The sequence below is a fragment of the Meleagris gallopavo genome, chromosome 1 (genome assembly GCF_905368555.1).
Source record: "Meleagris gallopavo chromosome 1, MGAL_WU_HG_1.1, whole genome shotgun sequence".
Lineage (NCBI taxonomy): Eukaryota > Metazoa > Chordata > Aves > Galliformes > Phasianidae > Meleagris > Meleagris gallopavo.
The window spans coordinates 104,101,555-104,118,487 of record NC_139404.1 but is presented as its reverse complement, the minus strand read 5'-3'; the positions used below and the strand labels follow the sequence as shown (position 1 = coordinate 104,118,487).

Sequence of the window (16,933 nt, the reverse complement as noted above, 5' to 3'; positions counted from 1 at the left end):
AAGCATCTTGAAGAAATGGAAATTTAAAAAGAATTAGACCATCTGTTTCTATTCAGCCCGTCCACCAGGCACCTCTCCGACGGGCTCATCTGCAGCTCAGTGCCTGGCAGGATATCTGTGTCATGGGGCTCAGCAATGACCAATGTGTGCCTTTTTGGAGCTGAATGACAGGAGCAACATCCATGCAGGGTGCTGCTGAAGGACAGGGGTTTGATGGGCCCAGGCAGGTGCCACACTTGCAGAGAGGGGAGGCTGTGCTTTCACTGCACATAGCAGATCTCAGCAGCTGCCCAATCAAAAACAAAGCACTGTGTGCACAAAGGCACGTGTGCACAACAAGCTGCCTCATTGATGTCTCAGATGTAGTGGACAAACAGCACCCAGACGTGCCATCTTGTGGATTTCAAGCCTATCTGCCCTGTTCAAAGCCTGAATGCCTTAATGGATCCTCCCCATCCCTGGAGGCACTCAAGGCCAGGTTGGATGGGGCCCTGGGCAGCTTGAGTTGGTGGTCTGCCCAAGGCTGGGGTTGGGGTTGAGCCTGGGTAGGCTCTGAGGTCCCTTCTAACCCAAACCCTTTTAAGATTCTATGACATAGCATCATTTGCATCAGTTTTCTCTCATTTGCTAACACATTAATTTTTCTGTACAGCCCATAACACCTAAGTGAACCAGCCAAGCAGCAGATCCCTCAGGTGGCCAATATACATTTCAGAAACTGAATTTTGGAACTTGGAAATGCTCAAGGGATGCTGAAGGCTGCAGCACACAGCTGCAATGCTGCCTTTTGGTCTCTGCTGCTGCTCCACCAGTGCTGACACTAGTTCAGCTGCTGGATTTCAAATTTGGCACTTTCCTGCCTGACTGTCTCAGGGGATCTCCTGTAGGTGTAACAACAGAGTGACTGTTAGAGAGAAGGAAGAAGGCCAACAGTTTAGTCCAAACCTTTACTGGCAGCTGGGCGGAACAAATCACCACCATACCACAACAGCTGTTTGTGGCTTGCCTTCATAATGAAAACAGGGACTCAAGTAAATGTTCCTGCTGCTCCTGAGCTGCTCAGATGGCTTCTTCACAGCTACCCACATTTCTCCATCTAAGGGATATCCCCTCCCTTCTCCCCTCTCCCCACCAGCTCCAAAAATTCTCTCCTAGCAGAATCTGCCCTGAAAGCATTGCCATGGGGGGACACCACAGGAGACCCCAAGCAGAGACTGGGAGGGTCTGTCAGAACAGACTGATTCCATGCACGGTGCGCTCTCCTGCTTTCCTGGTGCTCCTGTGCTTCAACCCTTGCCATTGCCTGGGCTGAGAATGGCATGCTTTCCTTTTCCCCACTTATCCCATGTAAGTTACTTAACTCAACTGACCCACTGAGCAAGGAGCGTAAGTTCTGATCATAAAAAGCAACAGATTGGCCACAGAGAGAAAGGAGAAGAAAACAACTCCCAGGGTTTGTCATGTCCAGCATGCAGACATCAGTGAGCACAGAGCACACACCCCTGGCCCAAGCTACTGCATGTGGCTAAGATGACAGCAGCAGGGCTCTCTTGGCCCAGCACCAGCATGAGAGCTGGTCATCCTTAACTGCTCAGGGAAGCTCTCCTGCCTATCCATAGACTCATCCTCCCAAAGAAGCCCTGAGAGGAGCATTGGCCAGGGTGGAGATGGCAGCTTGACCAATATTACACAGCTCTGCACACACTCCTGGGATGTTCCAGGATTATATCCTACTTCGAGGGAGGTGATCCTCCCCCTCTACTCTGCCCTGGTAAGGCCTCATCTGGAGTACTGTGTCCAGTTCTGGGCTCCCCAGTACAAAAAAGACAGGGATCTCTTGGAAAGAGTCCAGCGGAGGGCCACAAAGATGGTGAAGGGCCTGGAGCATCTCCCCTATGAAGAAAGGCTAAGTGAACTGGGTCTGTTTAGCCTTGAGAAAAGAAGACTGAGAGGGGACCTGATCCAGGTTTATAAATATCTGAGGTGTGGCGGCCATAGCGGTGAGGCCAGTCTCTTTTCAGTGGTACGTGGAGACAGGACGAGGGGAAATGGACATAAGCTGCAGCATAGGAAGTTCCGCACAAATGTGCGTAAGAACTTCTTCACGGTGAGGGTGACGGAGCACTGGAACAGGCTGCCCAGGGAGGTTGTGCAGTCTCCTTCTCTGGAGATATTCAAGTCTCGCCTGGACGCCTACCTGTGCGACCTGGTGTAGGGAACCTGCTTTGGCAGGGGGGTTGGTCTCGATGATCTCTAGAGGTCCCTTCCAACCCCTACAATTCTGTGATTCTGTGATTCTGTGATTCTACTGGGATAGATTCAGGAACAGCAGAACCTGTGAGGTCAGCTGCTGCTAGCAAGATCTAACTATCTAAGCAATGATGCAGCCAACTGGTCATCCAGTATTTACTGTGTTGATGCTTAGCTGTGTAGCTCCCTTCTCCTGTTTATAAAATGCCAGGGTAGCTGTGAAGTAACAAGTCAGTAGTGTTTCACCTCCCCCCAAAAAAGGCATTAAAACTTCTGATGTTTCCTCCAGAATTTCAGCAAACATTACAATGTAAAGACCCCTGCTAGATGGGCACAGCCAATATCACCCATCAGAGGTGATTCCTGGTGTACAGTCATCGAATCACAGAATCATTAAGGCTGGAAAAGACCACTAAGATCATCTAGTTTAACTGTCAACCTATCACCACCACACCCATTAAACCATGTGCTTCTCAGCAAAATCCAAATGCAGAGGGACTGAACTGCCCAACTGGGGTTTGTATCCTCATCCTGACTTTGGTGGGGGCTTCATCACTATAGTCTTCATTCTTCTCCTAAATTACTCTAAATTCTGTGCTTCAGTTGGAAGCAGTTTTGTGACATGCTGTAAAGAGGCATGAATTCAACTATTCAAAAACATGCTAGCATCTGGCATATGATGCTCAAAATGGAGCTTAGAGATTTTTATGTACAGAAATGTTGTAGACTCAGCAAATGTCATGTGAGCCCATCTGTGGGGTCTGACTGCAGGGTGAAAATCAGCACATAATGCATATTGCAGCGTGCACTCCTGCAAATGCTTGTTTGCAAGTCAATTACCTAAACATACAGCACAACACCTCTTCAATATTTCTGGGAGACAAGCATGAATCTGCCTGAATTTGTATTCGCTAGGAGTAGCTGTACTGAAGTCACAAAGCAAATAAGGAAATTCTTCCTTTTCTCTCAACTCTAGTGTTTAAGTCCCAAATGCTTTCTGTGAGAGCTGATACTTCTGATGATCTGTCCTTACAGAGACTTCTACGACTGGAACTAAAAGCGAAAGCTGCTGCTCCCTGTATTCCCACACCCAACGTCACCAGCCTCCAGCAGTCAAGCACTTCTCTCAATTTCACCTCTAGAATCTTCTGGTCTCCATTCTGATGCAGACCTTATTGAAGACAGTTGAAATCCCATGACAGAAAAAAAATAATGGGTGGAGCTGCATGGGGTGAGGAGAAAAAAAATGGCAGGATTCACTTCACGTCAGAAAAACAATGCTTGTTAGCGCTGATGTTGCCAATTCAGAAGTAAAAAGCTCATGCACTGTACTTTCAAGGTTGCGATATCTTAAAAGCAAGCAGGCAAATAAGCAGCTGAAGTTTCATGTTTGCCTTTTCAGAGGCAGATAAGGGAAAGATAGGAGTTCAAAACATCCACAGTCAGGCACTGTTCGTTCCTCAAGAAAATGCAAGCTCCCTTAACAAACAGCCCTTCTGGGAGCAGAGTGTGGGCCCCACAGAAGGTCACTGTTACCTTCATTCAAGCAAGATCTCATGCTGAGCCATGTGAGAAAGAAGAAGGAGCATTAGGCTCTGCCTGAAGCCCTGTTGGAGACGTCATGATCTATCCATCACACACTCATAAGCTCCTGTGCAGGGCAGGGATAAAATGACATCACTCTCACACGTCTGTAGCTTTCTTCACTATCAGTGCCCTATTTACACTCAGACCTCCATTAAGTAGATCAAACTACTGCAGAAGGGAAAGGGAGGAGAGAGTCTGCCTCTGCTGCACCTCAGTGCTGGACCAGTGATCCTGTCAGTTCTGAATGCTGTGAGGTCTGCTGGGTTCAGAGCTGGTGGTTAGGGTCACAACACAGCCCTAGAGGCTCGTGTCCTCAGCAGGGCTAATGAGCTCCCAAGGAGGGCTGCAGCAATTCCCTGAGCTAGCTTTTAGATGGTGCCAGCCCCAGATCTCTGCACAACGTTGTGCAACACAGACCACCCCGTGCAGACTGAAGAGTTGGGCCCCAATCAGTGGCAAAGCACAGAATTGAATCCAGGTCTCTCAGCCACTGAATTATAGCTGTACTCTACCACAGCAACCACATCACAGCCCAGCTACTAACGCCATTGTTTTCTTACGCAGCGGCAGAATATTGATTGGGCTGCATGCTCCAGAAAACTCCTACCAGGCAACTGGGAACTCACAATCCCACTCAAGCTGTCTTGGCTGAGACTCTCAACCAACCCATTAATAACTCCATCTACCCTACAGAAGGGGACCCGAGACATTTTTCTACTGACTGGGGATTTTGGAGCACTTCTTATCCGCTTTGTGAGATGCTATAAAAGTAACCAGCTGGTAGGCCTTGGAAAACAGCAAGCTACCAAGGTATTTAAATGGAGTGATGGCTGAATATTCCCTAAGCTACAGAAGGGGGTTAATTCCACCTGTCTCTTGCTGCATATTTTTCAGGAAAAAAAATGCATGCTTCTCACCTGGACAGTCACTAGAAAATCTACCACTACACTTGACCTGCAGCATCATGTATCACACTTAGCACCTCGAAGGTATGATCATGCCTCTTCCTCAAGACAAAGATGACTACTGGGCAGAGGGAAAACACAGTAATATGGCACAGCCCAAAGGCTATAGAGAAACACAGCTGCAGCATGTGTGAGCCAGAGCTGCTGTGCTAAGATCCATCACAAACCACTGCCATAGGATGCAATGGTAATATTAAGTAAAAAAAAAGTCAGACCTTTAGAGCTTTCATGAGAACATAAGCCAAAACACCACAGAACCATAGAAAAACTTGGTTTGGAAGGGACCTTAAAGCCTACTCTTCTGTGGGCAGGGCTGTCCCCACCAGCTCAGGCTGCTCAGGGCCCCATCCAACCTGGCTTCGAGCGCCTCCAGGGATGGGGCATCACAGCTTCTCTGGGCAGCTTCTCTGCCAGCACCTCACCACCCTTTGAGGAAAGAACTTCCCCCTGACATCTAAACCGAATCTCCTCTCTTTTAGTTTAAAGCCATTCCCCCTTGTCCTATCACTATCAGACCATGTAAAAAGTCAGTCTCCCTCCTGTTTATAAGCTCCCTTCACTGGAAGGCTGCAATGAGGTCTCCCCAGCCTTTTCCAGGCTCAACAAGCCCAACTCCCTCAGACTTTCCTCACAGAAGAGGTACTCCAGGCCTTTGAGCATCCTTACGCTCTCCCTGGACCCTCTCCAACAGCTCTGCATCCTGCTTGTATAGGAAGACCTGTGCAATCACTCAGTTCATACTAGTGTCGATCACACAGTAATTCCCAAACTAACACCAGCTCCAGGCACAAGGAAGCATAGACATGTAAGGCCTACCTACCTGCCGAAGCTGCAATGGAAATACTAACAATTGCTCCGGCAGCTCCTCGCAAGTTCCAAATGCTGTCAAGCAAAGCACAGAGCAGACAGAAGCATCAGCGGTGGCACCTGGATAAAACCCTGACCGACCCAACACCCTAGTACACAAACAGCACATCGCAGGCTCCACCTTGGATGGCGACCATCATCACCCCAGCCCCGGCTGCCAAAGCGCTGGGCAGCCCCTGGGGCCACCCCGCAGCTCCCCTCGCTCCCCAGGGCCCACAAGGGGCAGGGCAGGCCGCGGGGCGGCGGCGGAGCGGGCCGTGCTGAGGGGAGTGCCTCTTTACGCCGTAGGACCCCGGCCGGCCCGCTGCGTATCTCGGTCCCGCCGGCCCGACCGCCTCGGAGCCAAGCGGGAGAGGGCGGTGGGAAAAGGCCCTACAGCGCGTCTCCCTACCTCAGTGGGCAGCCATTGTTGTGGGCGGGAAGGCAAGGCGAACTACAACTCCCAGCAGCGCCCGGCCCGGCAGCCCCTTCTCTTGCCCCGTGTCGGGGCTGGGTGTGCTGGTAGCGGGCTTGCGGGGAAACGCCAGAGCTGGGTTGCTGGCTGGTTAAATAGTGCTGAGTGCTTCAGATGTGTACATTGTTAGCGAGCTCTTCAGTTTCTGAAGTTCCCCGTGGAAAGCTTTGCCTTCACTTCCTCAGCTGATCCCTACAACGGCTTCAAAGGCGGCACCGCCCCATGTGACGGGAAACCTCCAGCTACGGGAGGGTTAGGTTGGCTATCAGGAAAAGCTTCTTTACAGAAAGCGTTGTAAAGCACTGGAATAGGCTCCCCAGGGAGATAGTTGAATCACCATCCCTGGATGTGTTTAAAAACCATTTGAATGTGGTGCACAGGGACATGATTTAGCAGAGGGCTGTTAGGGTAGTATGGTTAGGTTGTGGTTGGACTCCTTTTCCAACCTGAGTGATTCTATGATTTTATTCTAGACAAGACAGTGTGTTAGGTGGGCTGTCTTTTTTCACCTGAATGAGGGCAACTTTTGGGCTTGCCTGGGCGGCACTGAGTATGGAGTTGTCTTGAGTCACATATACATTATCTAGGCTGCTCCAAAAGTAGTGCCTCCTATTTATTTCCAGGGAAACTACAAGAGATACAAAGAGTACAATAACACTGTTTGATAAATTGTCAGCTACTAAACACTGTTATAGTCTCCCCTATTAACTGTGTGTTTTCACCAGCAATGAACAAGAGCTTGCATGTTGCTGTAGTCAAAATCTGTACCAGAACTGCCACTATGATGGCATGGGCCAGGGGGTGGCTGGGTTGGGCCACAGGTTGGATGTGCCTGTCCTAAGGCATTGCCCACATGTCCCAAGGGCAGAGTCAACTCAGGTGCTCGTTCCCATTTCAGTGTCACAGCTGCCCACATGCAGCCAGGATCAGACCACTGCCAGCAATGGAAGCTGCCTATTGCTTTTGGTGGGGAGCAGAGCCTGAGCAGATGCAGCTGCTCATGATGTTGGCACATCTGGTAAGGTTCACTGTGGCTGTCCCTTCTGCCATACCCTGTCAAAAGATGCTCTTTCCCCAGCTGAAGCACAGCTGTAGCATGTGGCCCAGATGGCCACCAGAGTCTCTCCAGCTGCTCAGTGGGCACATTAACTGTGCCCTTACAGCCTGTGGGCATCAAGGGTAAGTGGTAAGTGGTAAGGAATGTCCTTCCACCTGGAGGGGAGCAGAGCCATAACATGAACATGTTCTGGAGCACAACAACAGCTGTTGTGCTATACCACAAGATCAGGCTCCAAAACAAACTAAAGCTTCCAAGAAGAATAAGCTCTTTTCTTCATCATTTCTTCTTGCCCACACAATCAACAGCCAGAATGAGAACTTTAAGTTTCAGCAGTTTAAGTCTGGTAATATGAATAGAAGCTAAACCTAGAGCAAAAAGAAACACATTTTAGTACTAGAAGTAGTACTGGCTTTGCTTCTAATTATTCCCCAACAGCCAGCATCATGGTAATTTAGCAGCACAGGAGAAGATAAACCATCTTTAGAACCCATTTTCTGACTGGTGCACACGAGTAGCCAACATGAGAAACCTTTAGAAAGCATAGAAATGGAACAGCTTTGATAACTGGTCATAGAAACCCCTGCTCTGAAAGACACATAGCAGGAGCATGGGGGTTTGCACTAGTCCTTGGCTGATAGGAATGCAAGAAATCCCTATCACCCAGCTTGCATTGCAGATAGACAGATTAATCTGGAAAATCAAGGAACAGCAGAAGAGACAGCTATGGACTTCAAGAAAGACACTGACCCTCTAGAAACTGCTCTGGACAACCAGGACACTCTTAGATGAGACTGCTAGTCTGGCTATGCTTTTATGATAAAACAGAAGGCTATGAATCATTCTTTGCAGCCAGTGAATAATGAAATTGAAATGGAAGCCAGGTCATTAAAATAACAGTTTGGCTCGACTTGAATATGTATAGTTATAGGCTAGTCTTGTGATTCGTACCATAACACATTGTTCAATCAATAGATAGAGGGTCTGGTATTTTATTGTACAGTTTCCTGTTATTTTAAGATGGGCTTATGTCATACAGTTTGGATCTGAATCAGCACTTTTAAGCACTTGAAAACTCTTACTGTTCATCTGAGGTTTACTGCTCAGTAATCCAGATCTGCTTCTGGATTTCAAAAAATTGCTAAAAAATTCAAATTATTCTCTCCATGACTTTATTTCCCTGAAGAGCAGAATATCAAAGCAGAGCAAAGTCATGCATTTTTCTTGGGTATTCCCCAAAGCAGCTGTGCCAGAGTTCTCAGAGGAAACAGTTATGTTGATTTCTTCAGCAGCCCATTCTAGCTCAACCTGTGTAAATCTAATGAACAATTTCACAGCTATTTATAATTCCAGCGAGTTCCCTAAATGTGACTTCATGATTTCCTCTTTGCTGATGTTTCTGAAATGTCAGGGTGACCCTGGGCTTGTTTTGTCCCTTGCACCAAAGTTTTCATGGACCACACACTTGAGATCTTCTCGGTTCAGAACCTGGCTTTTATACTTCTCACCCCAGTCCTCCACGATGTACTGATGGTAAGGGTCTTTGGAATGTTCTCGCCTCTTGGATTTCACTGTACTCACCAAAATCGCCACAATAATGAAGGAGAACATTCCAATCATCACCATCAAATAAAGGATAACATAGTCAAAGTTTTCAGCGTCAACCCTGGCTTGCAGTTCATTTGCCGCTTCTGTCATGTTTTTCCTCCAGCCGTTCATGTAAGTGAGAAAAGTTTCCTTGAAAATATCTTCCACTGCCCATGTGAAGTTTCGTATTTCAGCCATCCTTGCAAGTTACAGCTACTAAAGACAACATAATACTTATTTTAATCAAATATCTGCACTATAACAATTACATCGGTTTGTTTTGTATGCATTATGAGGATTAAATAATAATACCTACTAGCGAAAGTGTCATACTGATTTTAGACCAGCTGAGAAACCCTAAATCAGAGTGCTTCAACATGTTTAGAGACCCGAAGAGGTCCTACTCCTTACTCAGGTCATTTTCAGTCTGTGGAAGCCAAGTATGCCTCAGTGAAGTTCAGTGAGTGTGGGCCTACCTGACCCATATTACAGGCATCCAGGCACATTGATTTTCCTCTTGAGATAAAGACTAAAGAAAATGTTCTTCAACCTGGAAGGGGTGCTATACATATTGGTCTACCTTCCTTTGCTTCTTGGAATAGCTTTGTGATTTCAGCATGCACAGAACAGGTATGCACACACAGAGGGACACAGGTACATGTGCAGGTAGATCTCTGTACAATTATACACACATGCTCAAACATATGGGATAAAGGCAGTCTAATGAAAGCAAGCAAGCTATAAGAAAACAGAAACCCAAACTCTCCTGAAACTTCTTTTTTGTGCAAAATCTCTATGCATTTCATAGAATCATAGAATCACAGGATCAGTCAGGTTGGAAAAGACTTTAAAGATCATCGAGTCCAACCACGACCTAATCATACTACCCTAACTACCCTCCTTTCATTCAGAACAAAACAACAACAAAATCTGTAGTTTTTTTTAATAAAAAATAAGGACTTAGCAACAGAAACTTACCTTTCCTGTCTCCTTCAGTAATGAGATTCCCAGTAACAATCAGGATTTTGAAACTCCACCGGATAATACTACGATACTCTTGAAAGAAGAGAGCTATCTTAAGCTTCAAGTAGCCTCCAGCCTGCACAAGATTTTGAGCACTTGCCTGTTAATTAAGTGCTTTCTACTGCACACTTTCTGTTTATATTAAGGTAAATGCTAAATCTAATCTCACCTGGAAAGTCAAACATCGGCTGACAGCTTACATCAGTCATCCTGTCCGATGCCGAGCACTATAATTTATTCTTATTACTGCAATTTCATATATTGTAAAAGAACACCGTAGCGCTTTCTAATGATAAACATCTCTAGAGGTTTATGGTTTGGTACTTTTTGACCTAGAGAGAAGAAAAGTAAGGATGTGCTCTACAAAATAATGAATAATTCCCTTGGTTGATATGGGCACAAGAGATTGAGCACTGAGCAGGTACTGTAGAAAGTCTTCCATGCTGTTTGCACCCAACAGGAAGAATTTTGTGCTCCTTTACTTCTACTAGGTCACCGATATGGGTCTTCTATATCTTTCTCTGTTCTTTTTCTCCTTGTTTTGTTTCACATTTCCCTCATCCTTTGCCATAAATAAAGAACATAGCCTTTCTCTCCCTTTCTCCTAGATTTCTCCTATTGTTTGGTTTTCCATTCTTTCACCAGTACCTTGGTTGTCTGTGACCATGAAGCCTATACTGCAAGACTGCAAGAAGCGGGTCTGCAAACACAGCCAGGATCAGCCTCCTCAAACTCTGATGTTTGTGAACTCTGCTGTTTGTGTACATCACCTGTGATTTGGAGCAGGAAACAAAAACCTATATTAAAAAAGAGAGAGAGAAGAATTAATTAATGTTGATTTTATTTCTCAGCAAATAGCACGTGATGACACCTAACTGAAAAGCACTGAGTCACACCTTAGAAATAGGAACATGCGTAGTGAAGTAGACAACTTCATCTTTAGTCAGGAGTGGTTCCTGGCTCTGGTGGCGACATTCAGTGGAAGGGGATTAGGGTGGAGATGAAGACGTTCACAAAGTGCCTCACAAGCAAAAGGGATAGACCCTTTTGTAAAATCTATCTGCATTTTACAGGTAGATATGCCTAAGCAGTTTGCAGAGAAAACAGTTTCACAAGTAGCTCTGCTTTGAGGGAGATAAAGCACACGTGGGCAACCACGGAATCAACAGAACACATGAGAAAAAGGGAGATACGCTCTTGGTACTGGGATGTGTTAATCCCTGAGGAAGTTCTGCTAGTGCCGTGCTGCTGACATTGTCATGTTTACTGCTATCATTTCTTTTGGATGATTTTCTGTATATAAACACCTCCCAGCATGAAGGCGAGCTGCTGGCAACATCTCCTCTCTGACCCCCCACTTCACTGTGGAAGTTTCCTACGCGCCCTCTGCTGGGGTCCTTGAAGTCAAGGTAGCTGGCAAGCTGGTTCTGTTTGCTTTGGTGAAATCTGAGAGCCAGACAGATTGCTGCAAGTCCGGCTTCCTGCTTTACTTAGCCAGGGATGTGCCCTGCTTGGCCCTGGCTGCTTGAAGGTGGTTGGAGCCACCAGCATGCTGTTAGAGGAGCTCCCAAATGCTGTTAGAAGAGCTGCCAAATGCAGGGCCATGAACTGGACTACACGAATGCAAGACGAGCCACAGCGCTGGAGGTTAGGCTGCAAGAGGATTATCTAGGGAACTGCTACCCTGGGCTGCCAATAGACGGCTCTTCAACCAGCCTCTTCTGATGTCTGTTCCTGGCCAGTCTCATTTGGCCAATGCTTGCAGGTACATGCTTGCACAAACACACAGGTATACATACATATACAAAAGTTGCATATGTTGTCAAGCAGACATTAACTGCCTACTCTGTTCTTAACCAAGCAAGAAGAGAACTTAACCAGATGAGAACTAAGATTAACACAAGAGTGGGGACAGACTCAGCAGCATCTGTTGTAATAGGACAAAGGGAAACAGTCCCAAACTAAAACAATGGACATTTAGACTGGATATAAGGAAGAAATTTTTTACAGTAAGAGTAGTGATGCACTGGCACAGGCTGTCCAGAGAGGCGGTGTCCCGTCCTTGAAGACACTCAAGGTCAGGCTGGATGGGGCTCTAAGCACCTCTTGGAGCTGTGGGTGCTCCTGTTCATTGCAGGGAGGGTAGACCCGATGGCCTTTAAGGGTCCCTTCCAACTCAAGCAATTCTTTTAATAATAGTCTTTGTCCCACAAGCTTGAACATTTTTCTTCAAAGAAATTTACTCAATCACCTTCTGGATAATTCTCCATCACTTGTTTCTGCATAAATCTCCATCATTCTTTGAAGTAGAGCATCAAACCTCACACTTTAGTTGTAATCAGCAGCTAACATACTTAAATACTGATTTAGATATATTTATACACCAATTTTGCTGTTTCCTTCTCTTCCTTGCCTCGCCTTGCCTCACCTTGCAATTAACTATATATAATTCATGAATTGTAAGAGTACCTGTATAGGCTTAATTCTTAGAAACAAAAGAATATATTTGTTAAGCATCCTTACTGAAGAGATATTAGTATCCTGTAATACTTACCTATGTAATTTTCCTTCAGTATTTCTTCTGGCTAAATCATAATATTGTGTTAGTCAATGTTCTCAGACCTTAAATCTTTGTATACACAGCCTTAACCGACAATCTTTTCAGCCTTTAGCTACCGATATGCTGTATAGTTAACCACTGATACTTAAAGTGCTGATAGCATTTCATTACTTTCCCCACTGCTTCAAACTTTGTACCTTTCTCCTAGATTCCTCCTGTTACTTATACACTAGCTTCATAGAACACTTGTGAAATCAGCAGTTCTAACCCTAGGTCTGTATGCTTCTTTTCAAATTCTTCAGAAGATCACCCAGTTAAACAAAAAGACCTACCAAGGCCGTTATGTTATTGTAGTTTTTCTTTAACTGTGACTGCCAAAGCCTTTTCTCTTAAAATTACTCAGGATTACATTTATTACTTATATTTGAACTATTTCTTTACACTGATTTTCGTTTATAATCCATTCTTTTAATACATATTGGGAAGCTCTTATGGCTTCTCATGATGCTGCTGGCAATTAAAGATACTGCCTCTTTACCTTTCCTCTTGTTTTGCACCTGTCTTCTAGATCTTTTACCTCTTCCTCACATTCTTGTGACAAGCCTCTGCAGTGGGCCAGTACGTGCTAGCTACCATCTTTCCAACACTTCTGCTTCTGTTTGCCATTCCTGTAAGCAACTCATTATCGCTTAATGTTCTTTCTACATTCACCCAAAGCGTAGTGGATGCTGTTTTCTTTCTCAGCATAAGGGAGTTCTGGTTTGTACATCTTTTCCACCAAAGAGCATGGTTTTCAGCACAACTAGCAGCTTTGATATCTTGCTCTGTATAGGTTGGATTTTCTTTTGAAGTGAAGTAGTCATTTTTCAATTGTTTATTTCTTACGTAACTGTTCTTCCATCTTTCAGGGAGTGATGTTTACAGTTTTCAGTCTTAGCCTCTTTTCTTGGGCCTTTTCTTTTTGCTGCAGGGCAAATACATTTTCTGATTCAGTGATTGTGATATTCTGCTTTTCTGAGTCTTTGTTGTGTGTCATACCTATTTTAACACTTTGAGTATACGTTTGAATAAGTATTAACTCCTTTCATTCACACAGGATTTTTGTTCCTTCAGTTCAGCAGAGAAGCAGCCTTTTTGTTGAAACTCCTTGGTCAGGTTCAAGGTAGTTTACAAGGAGGCCATATGTTCAAGCCCCAGCCATGGCAAAGTTTAAGGGTAAAAGGCAAAGTTAAATAGAAGCAGAAGAGTTATATGTCTTAGAGCTGGAAGTTAAAACCCTTGGAGAGATGGGAGCTTGCATATGCTGGTCCCCATCAGAGGCTTCTGGGCAGCCTGATCTGGTGGGTGACAACCCTGCCCACAGCAAAGGGTTTGGAACTGGATTATCTTTAAGACCCCTTCCAACCCAAGCCATTCTACGTTTCTCTGATTCTAAAGGTTATCACAGAATCGCAGAATGGCTGAGGCTGAAAAGGGACATCTGGATAGATTTAAAGAGCCCATTATTTAAAGAGGAACATCGGCTATTGCTTTGGTCTTTAGGTACCCCCAAAATGATGATAGCTTGTGAAAATTACCTCTAAATATTATAATAACTGTATAATGATCACTCCCTCTTCACATCAGAGATCCACATCAGGGTGCACTTTTCTTAATGCCTTGTATAGAAAGAGTGAAAGTAGTGCAGATAGTGGAACAGCCCATCTGGAATGGTCCTGTGTGACTAAAGAAAAATATATTCAGCAAACTAACATTTTTGAGTCATAATTAAAGCGAGAGGAAAAATATTCTAAAAGAAAATGGATTTTGTTATGCAGCACAAGCATAGGCAAGGCTGTGAGGAAAACCCATTGTGTCTCTGAGATAGGAATGTATGTCATTGGGATGCATTCAGTATTGAGGGACTCAAGCTTAATCAGCTTCTCCAATCCTGAAAGCTTAAAAGAAAACAACTGGGAAGAATAAGCCAGAGCACTGTGTCTAGTGCTAGGACTGCACAGCAGCTGATATACAGGCACCTTCCACCCTGCCAGGTAGTGCATTACTTCCCCCAGTTGAAACTGCAGGGGTGGAAAAATTATGGTCAGGCAGAGATTGCAATCATGCAGTGCAGTTTTGTTGCTATGGTTTATAGCCATTATGCTCTGAGGGAAGTGTAGTCTAACATGCTGCAGGGCAGCTGCTAAATTCAGAGGGCTCCTTGCTATTCCTCATCAGCATCCCCACCTTATCCACGGAGAACACTAGTTTCTAAGTGACCTCCACATCCAACACAGGCAACGGGAATGGCAGCATTCTTCTGACTGATTTCTTTGTTTAACAAAACCTCCTCACCTTGTCTGGTGAGGCAGAGGGAGAGGCAGGAAAAGAGATAAGTAAAAGAAATGGGAAGAGTAAAAAAGCACGTGGCAAACCACCTGTCCAGTGGACAACATGGAAGACAAAGGGAAGACTGTAGATGCCACCAGGGTGCTCCCATCAGACTTCCTCCTTTTGGTGCAATGGTGCCTTGACTTGATGGAGCTCCAGGTGGGACAATGTAAACACAAACAGGAGGACAGGGAGCAGTCAGAGCTTTTCTAAGAGGCTCTGGAGAGATCAAAAAGAGATTACAATCTGCTGCTCTTGAGGTACTTGCCAGTGTCCCCCTTGATGATGCCAATGTAGAGCACAGCTGAGATGTGGATCAGGACAGAGGTGCATGGCTTCTTAGGCCAGATTTGATGCCAAGGGCTGCCCCTCCAGAGCAGCCCAGTTTATAAGTGAGATGGTTATCCACTCCAGTTCAATTAAAGTCCACAGAAGTTGGTATGGAACTTGGAGAGAACAGAGAGAGAAAAGCCAGAACTGGAGCTGGAGTTACTGTCGATACCCCTTCTGTAGGGCTTGATATTGATAACTCACACGTCTACAGACTTAAGGACTAGTTGCTGAAAAGTGGTCATATGAGTGAATCATCTGTTTTTATAACTCCTCAGCAAAACAATCGGTCTGATTCACACAGGCAGGAGTTCAACAGTTTCTCCAGGAGAGTTGCTGAGGCTCCTCATAGCAGGAATGCATTTGAAGGCCCATTTTTAAATGATGCTGTTCAAAGGAGAGAGAGTTGAAGTCAAGGATTAAATCTTATAAAAATTACAGGACACACTGGAGCTTCTCAAGCCCTGCTGGAAGCATTTCCTTGCATTACCAAGACTTGCCTCACACTTGATCTTACGCCTACCAGACACATTTAGCCAGTGAAACAGGACCTGTGTTCTACAAACAAGAAATGCTTCTACTCTGCACTGGCTCCCCGTGGAAATCTCTCAGGTCACTCAATAATGCTGCTCCATTCCCTGCAGCCATGCAAGGAAGCACTTGTGGAGCAGCACACCTTCCCAGCGGTACCCTCAGGAGTTGGTGCATGGCAGAAGAAGGAAATTGAAGTGCTTGCCCAATAGCATGCCTGTTTACTCTCCATCTAGAGCCCAGCATACTGTTTAATTTAATGCAGAGTTCAGCTCACCATTTAATGTGTGAAGAAGCCTAAGCGCAAGCTCAGGTTCCAATGCGCTTTTCCAGGGAGTTGCACCTCATCCCACCCAGGCGCTTAGAGGGCGAGCATCACTGGAGCTGCTGCTGGCCTCCCAGGAAGACTGAAGAAAAGAGCTGAGGGCTTTGCTTCTCATCCTGTGGCACTTGAGCAGCTTTGTTATTGGCAGGGTCCGTGCAGCAGCAACCTGTACCATGTTACCCTATGCAGGCAGGAAGAGGACAGCATTGAGCTAAGGTCATGTTAAAATGTGCTGCTATCACCACATGGCTACTGGACCTGTGCGCAGTCTGCTGGCAAGCTTAGTTTTCTGATAGAAAAAAAATATCAAGTTAGGTCTAGAACTACTGTCTATTTTGGGTTTACTTGTACTCCACCAATGCATATTAAAAAAATGCTGCAATTTTTTCCCAACCTGTTGGCCTGGATGCAGCCAAATAGAAATGTTCTTTGGTTATACTGGGAACTTTAATACAGCTCTGTCATCATGGCACCATTCATACTGCTCATGGAGTGATAATGAAAGGAGAAGCAAAAGCCAAGCCAGGAGATTTTACTGAAATAGAAAAACAGGGTGAACGCCCTACACAACCCTATATCATATCATCATTTCATTACACCAACTTCACCATCAAAGCAAGGTATATTAAACTGGTATTTACTTTTCCAGAAAAATCTGTGTTTTACACATAACAATCTATTGAGATCAATTTAGGCTAAAGCATATCTTGAGGTTCTACATGTCCCCAAGAGCTTTAAAAATTAATAACAACTGATCATTGCAAGTCCAGTGGCAAGGAAGGGAAACAAGTGAGTCAGCACATGAGGTAAGAAATAATTGCTCATTCAATCTGGTGCATATTGCATGCACATAGTCCCATTTCTTGTTTTCTCAGCCTTCCTTGACCTTGGGACCATTCACTTACATGGCTGAAATCCAGCTGTGCGAACTGGCTGTGCAATATGCCCATCTTCACCTCCCACACAAAGCAAGCACTCATGCCACCAGAGTGGCAAGCAGTGTCCACTCACACATGTATGTTTTCAC

General features: G+C 45.3%; 1 protein-coding gene across 15 annotated transcripts in view; it reads right to left on the bottom strand.

Annotated features, from left to right (window-relative positions):
• Positions 1–6,407: 6,407 nt before the first annotated feature.
• KCNE2 (potassium voltage-gated channel subfamily E regulatory subunit 2) overlaps positions 6,408–16,933 on the bottom strand; it is an 89,006-nt gene continuing 78,480 nt past the window's right edge. For 11 of the 15 annotated variants that reach the window (XM_085242486.1, XM_085242465.1, XM_085242492.1 and 8 more), the window contains 6 exons: positions 15,859–16,087; positions 14,768–15,437; positions 13,928–14,073; positions 10,439–10,587; positions 9,746–9,823; positions 6,408–8,983 (listed from right to left, as the gene is read on the bottom strand). In XM_085242486.1, the coding sequence (XP_085098612.1) occupies positions 8,588–8,965 (378 nt within the window). In that variant the 5' untranslated portion in view covers positions 8,966–8,983; positions 9,746–9,823; positions 10,439–10,587; ... (1 more) ...; positions 14,768–15,437; positions 15,859–16,087 and the 3' untranslated portion in view covers positions 6,408–8,587. The remainder of the gene's footprint in view (positions 8,984–9,745; positions 9,824–10,438; positions 10,588–13,927; positions 14,074–14,767; positions 15,438–15,858; positions 16,088–16,933) is intronic. The other 4 variants (XM_085242552.1, XM_010723161.4, XM_085242498.1 and 1 more) reach the window with 3 other exon arrangements.